Raw genomic sequence first — 11,451 nt, 5'->3', positions numbered from 1 at the left:
AAGTCAGAGAATGTTGCATATAATTAAATTTTTGTTTGATGCATAAAGTTAAAAGATTAAAACTAATAAAACAAGTTAAAAAAAAAGAGACTTTTCCATTTGATTACATTTTGTATGATGGATTATGCAGAAAAAGTAGAATTGGGCTGAAAGATCTATCGCTTTATCACCTCTTCAGGTTGTAAATCGTGTTTTTAAAAAGTAACTAAGTAATTAATTACTTTTGAAAATAAGTAATCAGTAAAGTAACGGGATTACTTTTTTGGGGAAGTAATCAGTAATTAGTTACTGATTACTTTTTTCAAAGTAACTTTACCAACACTGGTGCCAACAGTCCCGTGTCCATGGCCTGACACGTCTATTTTGGCAGCACAGGGTGCACCTACACAATATTGTGCAATATAATATATACCATATTATGGTTATGCTTCCTGATCACTGTATCTAGGGAATTATTGTAATTATCCCGGTAATACACCCAAATGCAGTGTTTGTATGCTAAATTTATTTCAATTCTCTATTACAGTAGCCTGTCTAGAGACATTATTCTTTGCAAAATTGAAGAAAATTCTAATAGGAAGAGAGTCTAGAAATGGGATAAATTAACAATTATTAATTTAAGAAATTACAGAAACGGTTATGAGCTAAAAAAAAAAAAAAAAAAAAGTAAATAAATAAATCATTTGTCACTTACACACAGAAACAGTTTAGTTTATCATAGTATTCATCTGTTCCAGAAAATATTTAAACATTTCCCATGTATGTAGTTGATCATGAGCAGTTGTATTTTTGCAGCTGTATTTTTCTCAGGGCGGTAAAGAAGTAAGAGGTAACCGTGTCAGGGTAGTGTCATTCACTCAGGGGAAATGAATAAATGTCCCCTGCCGAACCGTGAGAAATGACTTCAGCACAAAGCCAACGCACTTGTTTCCAGTGAAGTCATGTTTGGACTGTATGCACACCATTGAGCAAGTGGACGATGACTGCATGAGAAGGGCTGCACAAGAGCACACACAGAGGCAAGAAGCTGTACCCACACGTATCCTGTCGCCATTTTCCCAAGCTAAACTACAAAGACTTGGCTCGAGGAGTACACACCCCTCTCACAGTCATATGCCAATGGATAGTCTTTCCACACTAGCACTGTAAACGCAAAATGTGTTTTGTTTTCGCGCACATAGACATAATTCAAAGCCGTGGAACGTTTAGAGAGAAAATTAAGACGTTTCTGGCCAGCTGAAAGACGGCTTTAATGACAATTTTGCCTTGTTTAGCAGACGGCTGCACAGAAAGACAAATACCTCACCATAATTGTTGACTGACGTGTCACGTATCCACACGGATAAGGGCACAGATTTGAAATGGTGTTGCCGACTGCTGTGTTCTCCAATCAGCGTGCAGCGTGGGCGGGCAGAAGCGCCGTCAATCATGCAGGAACTATAACTGTTTGAATAGGGAGGTAGGGGGAGAATCCAATCCGGTTTGAGCTAGTTTTTCTTCCAATGGAACATTAACGTCTCCCTGCGCTGTATTAGACTGTACTGGCAAAGCTTTATCCAGAATATACCACTGTACTTTCTCCTGTATTCAGTTACATTTAGCTATTTTTAAACCCACAAACCAACCATGCCTAAAAGGAGCAAAGTGAGTAGACCATTATCTTTCATGCCTTTAATAACACAGTATTTATAACCCACAGCTAAAATTTGTTAAGGGGCTTGTGGCGAGAGTTGTTCAAACGTTGCTGCAATATGTCCGTTTTATGTACCAAGTGAACGTCAACAGCAGTGTTGTGTATCGCGGAGTTTAGTTAGCATGTAGTGTCTGTTTTGATTTTGTCAAGCGGCTAATTATTGAAGCTTCTCTTTCGTGCAGTGACTGTCGGCGGCAAGTGGTTGCCCGTTTTATAGCAGAAAAACAGTTTGTGCAGCTGCATCGAATTCATTTACCGTGCCGATAGATGGCTTTTCTGCGCAGAAAGTTGGCGGCATATCGATTGTTTTCTGTTGGGGTCGTCACCCTGGATGCGAAAGTTTTCCTGAAAGAAGACCCAGTAGCGAAAAAAACGTACAAAATTCCTAATTGGTTTATTATTCTGTGGCGGTTGGCTGTAACGTTATTTTTAATGCGGGCACAAAGTGGCCTCTGTAGTTCTTTTGTTGGACAAAACAAACAAACACATAATACGCTTTGATTAGCGATATTGTTTTATAAAGTTAGTGTGCAGGCGTTGTTTATTAATGCACGGCAAGCGAAAACGCAGTTCTTGGAAGGCGTACGGCTCGTTAGCCGAGAGGCTTTCTGTGTATTGTCGGCTCAGGCCAGTTGTAGGTTATGCAATGGCGAGCCTCCGTCAGCACAGCGCTGCTCCTGTTGCTGGGGGTTCTAGTAGATTCTGCATGCAGACCGACAGAGTCGCAGAGCATCTCGGAGATATTCTTTTTCAAATTCGTGGCGGGAACACTGGCTACGCTGCTCGGGTTTCTCCGGCCACTGGCAATCCCATTTATTACCAATGAATGAATGTGTCGTGAGGAGGCGGAGTCGGCCCCCTCCTCCACTGAAGTATTACTGTAGGCAAATCACTAGCAGGAGCTGGGAGAGCAGCACCACGTGACTCAGTTTAAACTACATTATGCTATTATATTGCCCTGACTTTTGTAGGCCAGCATGTTACAGGGCACTTTATTCCTGCTCAGTTATCGTTGCGCTGGAAAATGTAGTTCCTGAAGGAGTAGCATTTAGTGTTAACATGCTGATTAAACTGCTTTTAGTTTTTAAATGGCCTTGCATGTATTACCTTACTCAACTCAAATAGGATAATAACTTATTAAAAAAAACTGTCCTCACCCAGTACCAGATAAATCAATCAGAGGCACAGCAGAATGCAGACAGTTATCATAATCTGATTTATTTACTTTTTCTCTTGTTCTCCTTACAGGCAGGTGCAGGTGACTCAGAGGTAAGCAGTCATTTCTGAATTTCTTGTTTTTTGGTTTTAGATATTTTAACAGTTAGCCTCCACACTCACCAGGGGTCAGTAATATCTCATCTTTCAAAGCCATTGCCTGAGACTGACTGTTAAAAGTAATCACTATGTTTGTTTATTCTCTGCAGCCCAAGAGGAGATCTCTCAGGTTGAAAGATGTAAGTATGGAGAAGCATAGATAAAATGCTGTCTTTTTACTGTGTTATTTTTTTTTTGGTTTAAAAGAAAATGATCTTCTTTACTCACAGAGACCTGAAAATGCAAAGCCAGAGCCCAAACCTAAGCCAAAGGTAGGGTCTCATTTTAATTACTTCTCATAAGACCTGAACTGTTAGCATATGGTGGCTAATATGTGGTTAATATTTGTTTTTGCAGAAGGGACCTGCTAAGCCTAAGAAAGCTAAGGAGGTGGAAAAGGCCAAGCCAGAAGAGAAGGCGCCGGAGGCTCCTGCTGAGAATGGCGAAGCCAAAGCTGAGGAAGAGGTAAGTGCTGCGACACGTTTAAACACATCGAAAGATAATAGTCTTCTTGGCGGTGCTGTTAAACTCTGAATGTCATCTTACAGGCACCCACTACAGATGGAGCTGAACAAAAAGATAAGGCAGCAGAATAACATCTCTCAAGCCACGTCTTTTACCAGTGCTCCCTGTACCTCTTTTCTTGTACAATTCAGGGGAATATTTTTATCAACTATTTTCTAAATACAGGTTTTTTTAGTAGTTTGATTGTAGAGAACACTTTTTTAAATGAAAGAGGGGAAAAAAACAAGTCAATTGGAGACGGGGAATTTCATCACATCTCACAATTGTGCATCGCCATGAAAATTGCGGTCATTGTTGTTACTGTCAGTGGATTTTTTTTTTTTTTTTTTTCAGTTTGTGTAAATGTGAAGGAGTGGAGGGTGCGGGACAGGTTACCGTGTCGGCACACAAGCATGACGTTCACAGGAGCTGGGGAAACAACTGGAAGAGCTTGCCTGCGTGGATTACATTCCATATGCTTTATAAGGGACAGTGTGTGTAATCTGTGCCGGGGTGGGGCTTGACAAAGTCACAGGGCACCTCATTCTCTTATTGTTTTTATTGAAGAACAGTGTTTTAGGGTGTGTGTAAAAGCTTTGTTCCTATTTGTTAACTCTTGTACTGATGCAGTTTTCTTAACAAATCTGACCAATAAACCTAAAACCCCTAGTACTGCGGGCTCTCTCTTTCAGAACTGTGCATTGCGCGTGTTGGTTGTGTCTGTTCTGTGATAGCATTGCAATGAATTTGTATAGTTGCTGTGAAAAAGGATTTCAATCTTTCTGTATGCAGTGTGTAATGGTACTTTGTAAGGATGGTAAAAATGGAATTTGTTCCTCTTTTTTTTTTCTTTTCTTTTTGGGCCACATTAATGTGGTATGTAACCGTTAAAAAAATAGATTGGCTTAAAGGCCAACAAACTGTACATTTATTTGAAATGTCAAATTCATACCAGCAGTAGCAATATTCATGTGGGTTTTAGGTATTTGTGTCAAGTACAAGTGTGCGGTTTCTCATGATTTGTTTATAGATGTAACTGTGTATGATTGTTATCAACAAACCAATAAAACTCAGTTGGTAGTTGTTACACTGTTTTATTCTAAGAGCGTAATAATGCAGAAAAAAACAAGAACTAACATTCAATTCAATCTATAACAGCAATAAAATATCTGATAATTAAACTTTAAAGCTGATTAAAAAAATTGATTAAAACAAAACCTGTTTAACAGATTTTAGTAATTGGATTGTGCAAAATGAATTACAGCTTTTGACGCTTAACTAAAATCTGTAAGACAAGTATTAATACCACCATAAGTGATGTTGTATTATCGATTTTAAGGATTGTTGCTTTAATATTGACACAAATCAACATTTTTCTTTTAAATAATATTATAAATAATTTGTATATTTAGAAAAGCTAACTTATTCTTCTAGATAATAGAAAAAAAAATAATAAAAGGGTGGTTTCAGAAGGAATCCAACTAAAGTATTTGCCAGCTCAGGTTTTTCATTCCATAAGTTGTCAAAAAACAAAAGAGAGAGAAGGTAAAGGCAGTTTTCAGCACCACGGACAGCTCCGCACCACGGTGGGCTGTTCTTTATCCTGCGCTGCCCATTTCATCCATTTTACGAAAATAATATTAACTCGGTGTTAGCAAACAAACTGATAATGTTTGTCCTGACGTGTGAATGACGCACTCGCGGCCTCGCGTTCTGATAGGTTTGCACAAACCGTAAAAGTGCGGGCCTTTATAACGTGTGGTGTTACACACCCAATCACCCCCCGCCCCCCAGTGTTGTAAATGTTTAGTAGTTACTTACATTTAAGATTCCACCTACAGCAAGTGAATATGGAGACAACACGTGACAATTCAATAATGGATTCGCGAGCTTTTAATTATGGGTTTTTAATTAAGCCTTATTCATTACTGATCGGAAAAGTGACATTTCTATTTAAATTTAAAGCTTGATTTGACTAGTGATTCCTGCATTTGCTTTTAGGTCTTTCTGATCACTGAAATAAATGTGCATTCAAAACATTTTGTAAAAAGCCCACGTAAATGCATAGAGGTGTTTTAAAATGGCTATAGGGTCAGGAATTGCTTCTGGGAGAAGTTTGGCATTACTGATGCATCATACTGGGCATATCAGGCCAGTGTGGCCAGAGACTGAGTAGATTCACTTTTTGTTTTTCCTCTTTAAGACGCTATTGAAACACACTGATACAAATATGATACTGAACATGAGTTTAAAAATACAACCCAACTCCCAAAAATGTTGGGACACTGGCTAAAATGTAAGTAAAATCAGAATACTACGATTTGAAAGTTTCATAAGTTTCATATTTTATTCAAAGTAAAAAAATAGAAAACATATCAAATGTTTAAATAGATACATTTTACTAGTTCATAAAGAGCAATTAGCTCATTTTGTAATTTATGCCAGCAACATGTCTAAAAAAAATGGGGAGCAGGTAACTAAAGCTCACAAAAAATAATAAATAAAAAAAACATTTTTTCAATGTATTAATACACATTACATGAGCGATTTAAGATGACATAGCAACAAGATACAGCCACATTGAGTCTCTAGTTCAATTTGGGTTGAAAGTGCAGACTTCAAACTATACACGTTTTAAATTGTGTGGATGTTGTGGAAATTGTGTTCCCACCTCTCTGGGAACATCTCAGGCTCTCCGAGTTATGGAGGCCTGTCTCCCCTCACCACACTCCCTGCCAGTGGCTGATGCCCTCAGACGTTGGTGTGTTGGTGGTTCTTGGTGTCTGGGCGCTCATTTATGTACCGACTCATTCCTGGTGGCCGACTGGCGGGGCCTGGCGCCTGTGGCCCGGCTGGGCCTCTTTCAGGGGGTGGGGTGCCCTCAGGCCTGTGGCCTCTGGGCCCGAGGCCTGGTCCTCTCTGTCACAGCTGGCTACCGGCAGAGCCCACGGGCATGTCACTGCAACCCCCTCTGGCCTCTGCTCCGTGGCTGCTGAGTGACCTCTCATTTGGGGCTCTCCTCAGCTCTTCCCAGGAGGGTGGCACAGTTGCCCCTGTGGTGGTCCTCCTTGGGTCCTCGTACTCTGGGGCCGCTGGATGTCTGGGGCCTGGATCTTCTTCATACCTGCTTCATGCCCTGGGGGACGGGGCTATGAGTCCCCACACTCCCTACTAGATCGATACATGGAGAAACCTTTTGAATACAAGCATGCTGATCCACACAGGTGTTCACAGACACAAACTACACCTTTCTTGGCTGCTACCTCAAAGCACATTGTGCGCTGTCGATCTTGCGTGCTGCACAATAACATGTAATATTAGTTAGTTGATATTAGTATCTACTGTTAGCTAGTATATTGTGATGGTGTTGTATTTATTATGTTGCTCTTTCTTGTTTGTTTTCTCTTCTGTTTTTTTCTCATCTCCATACAGGTGATCCAGGTGTTTTGTTTGCTTTTCTTTCTTCTTCCCCTTTCTCACCGTCTCTTCTCTCCTCTGGTTTTCTTTCTCTCCCTCTCTTTCTTTCATTCTTTCTCCCTGTCCTATCCCCCAGTCATGTCTGTCCCGTTTGTAGCAACTGAAAATCAAATCAAATAAATACATAATTATAATAAAGGTCAACCAAACGACCAATATGGCAAGGCCATGATGATCCACTTGGTAAAGTAAATCCGCTTGGCATCTTTCTTGGCCTTCAGACAACAATTCTGATGGCTAAAGATCCAAACGGGACAGGTAAAAATAAATAAATAAATAAATAGTGTGGATGGACCACGTAAAACCAGAGTTATGATAAAAATAAATATACTCAATCCTTTTTCCTCAATACTATCGTCACTTTTAGTGTGGGAAGAAACGATAAGAACGGCATTTTCTAAGAGCAGCGAGGGAAAACGCAAGAAAAGAAAAACACAAAACCCCTTTCCTATGCAGGAAAACATTGTACCATGTCAACTAATATACTGATACACCTGCTGTCAGGCTCATGATGTGCTCCTCTGTCTTGTGGTGGACAGAAACTATTTTTTGTAGTGGCACAAATTTGTGTGCCATCTTATTGTGACACCTTATTGTATAAATTTACAATTTATATTTGAATTCCTACATGTTTGTTGTTTTTACACTAATAAATATTGTTTTTTCCTACTCTGATTTTAGTTTGTGTGTGTGTGTGTGTGTGTGTGTGTGTGTGTGTGTGTGTGTGTGTGTGTGTGTGTGTGATTTTAGATCAATTGTGCTCATACAGCATGTCGAAACACAAATTAAATTCAGACATGTAAAATAAAATGAAAGTAGGTTGTCTTTAAAGTTAAAATCAAGAATAGTAAAAAGACAGCCAGTTATACCCTGAAGTCCAGAAGTTGTAAAATATTAAGTAAAGATGGATAGAGGTTCACAAATCTGCAAAAAAAAAAAAAAAAAATCAAAATAAAATCTAGAAATTGTGAAACAATTTCAGAACAATTTTCCTGTAGTGGTTTGTTGTTAATAAACCCTCAGACAGGATGGGATACAAGGCGTATTCTCAGTGGCAGGGGAACAATATTAGAACAGCTCCACCAAGACAGGAGATGGAGAAATAGGGGAAGAGCATACTGAAGAAGGACAAAACCCATAACAGCAATCCACAGTGGCTAGTGGATCTAAGAGCAGATCACAGCAACCTCCCTGAACCGGATCCAGTAAGCATCACAGTGGCAGGCATCTAAGAAAGGGTCTCCAGTATGATGAGCTGGATAGCATCACATGATGATTGACATCAAGACATGATTCACGCCTACTGGCTGAAGAGCCGGACCGCACTCCATGAAACATACAGGGAGTGCAGAATTATTAGGCAAATGAGTATTTTGTCCACATCATCTTCTTCATGCATGTTGTCTTACTCCAAGCTGTATAGGCTTGAAAGCCTACTACCAATTAAGCATATTAGGTGATGTGCATCTCTGTAATGAGAAGGGGTGTGGTCTAATGACATCAACACCCTATATCAGGTGTGCATAATTATTAGGCAACGTCCTTTCCTTTGGCCAAATGGGTCAAAAGAAGGACTTGAAAGGCTCAGAAAAGTCAAAACTAGTGAGATATCTTGCAGAGGGATGCAGCAGTCTCAAAATTGGAAAGCTTCTGAAGCGTGATCATCGAACAATCAAGCGTTTCATTCAAAATAGTCAACAGGGTCGCAAGAAGCGTGTGGAAAAACCAAGGCGCAAAATAACTGCCCATGAACTGAGAAAAGTCAAGCGTGCAGCTGCCAAGATGCCACTTGCCACCAGTTTGGCCATATTTCAGAGCTGCAACATCACTGGAGTGCCCAAAAGCACAAGGTGTGCAATACTCAGAGACATGGCCAAGGTAAGAAAGGCTGAAAGACGACCACCACTGAACAAGACACACAAGCTGAAACGTCAAGACTGGGCCAAGAAATATCTCAAGACTGGTTTTTCTAAGGTTTTATGGACTGATGAAATGAGAGTGAGTCTTGATGGGCCAGATGGATGGGCCCGTGGCTGGATTGGTAAAGGGCAGAGAGCTCCAGTCCGACTCAGACGCCAGCAAGGTGGAGGTGGAGTACTGGTTTGGGTTGGTATCATCAAAGATGAGCTTGTGGGGCCTTTTCGGGTTGAGGATGGAGTCAAGCTCAACTCCCAGTCCTACTGCCAGTTTCTGGAAGACACCAGGTCGCTGATTTGTTTTTGTTTTGTTTTTGAATGTCAGAAATGTATATTTGTGAATGTGGAGATGTTATATTGGTTTCACTGGTAAAAATAAATAATTGAAATGGGTATATATTTGTTTTTTGTTAAGTTGCCTAATAATTATGCACAGTAATAGTCACCTGCACACACAGATATCCCCCTAAAATAGCTACAACTAAAAACAAACTAAAAACTACTTCCAAAAACATTCAGCTTTGATATTGAGTTTTTTGGGTTGTTCAATAATAAAATTATTCCTCACAAATACAACTTGCCTAATAATTCTGCACTCCCTGTAAATTAGCCAGCTGCTAGTACACTGGTACTGGCATACCAGTAGCTGATGGTTTCTACCACAAATCCAGCTCCCTGAGACTGTATGCTAAGCAAAAGGAAGGAGGACGAGGACTAGTGGGTGTCAGAACCACTGAGACAAACATCTATGAGTACATCAGCAAGATGGCCACAACTGACCGCATGCTTATTTATTTATCTCAGGCGGCAGAAACCGGAGAAAGAAATGGAGCAAGGAGAGGAACCATCGTGGAAGGACAGGCTGTCAGTTAGAAGAAGTGGCTGACATCCAGAAATACTACCAGATCCTGTGGGACTTCCAGATACAGACAGACAAACTGGTGATGACTAAGCAACCGCACATAGTAGTGATGGACAAGCAGAGGAAAGCAGTTGTAGTGATACATGTAGCTTCATCGATTGATAGCAACATCAGGAAAAAGGAACATGAGAAGCTTGAGAAATACCGAGGCCTGAGAAAAGAGCTCGAGAAGATTTGGAGGGTGAAGTTAACAGTGGCAGTAATCGGAGCACTCGGTCCAGTGACTCCCAAGCTGGGTGAGTGGCTCCAGCAGATCCCAGGAACAACATCCAAGATCTTTGTCCATAAGAGCGCAGTCCAGACGTTCACCAACTTAAAACGTTTGGTACATAATGAAATCAAAGATACAGGACCAAGCTAAAATCCTATATCAGACAAGACTAGCACAACATCTCCCAAAAGTCAAGCTAGTCTTCTGGGAGTTCCCCACTCCCAGAAGTTTGATCCCAGAAGTTTGTTGTTCAAAGAAGAGGGGACAATACACAGTGGTAAACATGGCCCCCGTCCCAGCTTTTTTTGAGATGTGCTGCTGGCATGAAAATTTACAATTACATAATTTTTTTAAATCTACAAAAAGTTCTGTTCACGGTAAATATTTCTATTCCTGTTTCCACAAGTTACTTCCTTTACCTTAGTTATCTCTGTGCCTTCCTCTTTTTTTCTCATTGTTGTGTTACTGTGTGTTACCTTGGCACACATTTGTTAAGGACCACACCTTCATTTAATTTTTTTACCTCCATATGGGACAGCAGTTACACTACTAATCCTTTCCTATCCTCTGTTAACAACTACGTTTGAAAGTTAATTATTAGCATATTTTCTTATTTTTCCTGTTGCGAGTAATTCACCTTTGTTCCTCATGTTCATTCACACTTTTGAAAGTTAAAAAAAACAACATATAATCAGTGAAACATAATTTGATGGCTTTATTTTTTCATACATTCTCACTGCATACTACCCTAAACCTTCACCTCTGAACCTTGTGGTTAAAAGAATACTGCAAATAATATTGCAGCTTGTTCCACATTTGGTCATGTTACAGCCTTATTCCAAAATGGATTCAATTCATTTTTAACCTCAAAATTAACCACAACACCCCATTATGAAAAAGTGGAAAAGGTTAGTTTGAAATTTTTGCAAATGCATAAAAACAACAAAATATACCATATATAAATATTCACAGTAGTTGCTCAATACTTAACTATTATAGCATTAAGTCTTTTTGAGTATGAAGCTACACGCTTGGCCACACCTATTTTTGGGCAGGTTCTCACATTGTTCTTTGCAGAACCTCTCAGGCTCAGGTTGGATGGGGAGTGTCAGTGCACAGAGTCTGGGCTCTCGCTGGGGCAGTCAAGGACCTGAAGCCACTCCTTTGTTATCTTGGCTGTGTGCTTAGGGTTGTTGTCCTGTTGGAAGATGAACCTTTAAGGTTTTCCTTGGGTTCTTGGCCACCTCACTAATGCCCTTCTACCTTAAGTACTCAGATTGGCCAGTATCCAGCTCTAGGAAGAGTCCTGTTGAATCCAAATTTCTCCCGTTTATGGATGATGGAGGACACTGTGCTCACTGGGACCTTCAATGCTGCAGAAATCTTTTGTACCTCTTTCCAGATCTGTGCCTCG

General features: G+C 40.2%; 1 protein-coding gene across 1 annotated transcript; it reads left to right on the top strand.

Annotated features, from left to right (window-relative positions):
* Positions 1 to 1,460: 1,460 nt before the first annotated feature.
* On the top strand, positions 1,461 to 4,598 carry hmgn1b (high mobility group nucleosome binding domain 1b). The gene is made up of 6 exons (XM_085288198.1): positions 1,461 to 1,644; positions 2,942 to 2,962; positions 3,118 to 3,147; positions 3,238 to 3,279; positions 3,365 to 3,472; positions 3,556 to 4,598. Exons 1-6 carry the CDS (start codon positions 1,627 to 1,629, stop codon positions 3,601 to 3,603), a joined length of 267 nt encoding a protein of 88 aa, XP_085144324.1. The 5' UTR covers positions 1,461 to 1,626; the 3' UTR covers positions 3,604 to 4,598.
* The last annotated feature ends 6,853 nt before the right edge of the window (positions 4,599 to 11,451 follow it).

This window comes from Mchenga conophoros, linkage group LG10 (genome assembly GCF_057382185.1).
Source record: "Mchenga conophoros isolate Kocher_MC1m ecotype Shallow Benthic linkage group LG10, M_conophoros_male_GT1.1, whole genome shotgun sequence".
Classification (NCBI taxonomy): domain Eukaryota; kingdom Metazoa; phylum Chordata; class Actinopteri; order Cichliformes; family Cichlidae; genus Mchenga; species Mchenga conophoros.
This window is presented reverse-complemented; position numbering and strand designations above follow the sequence as displayed.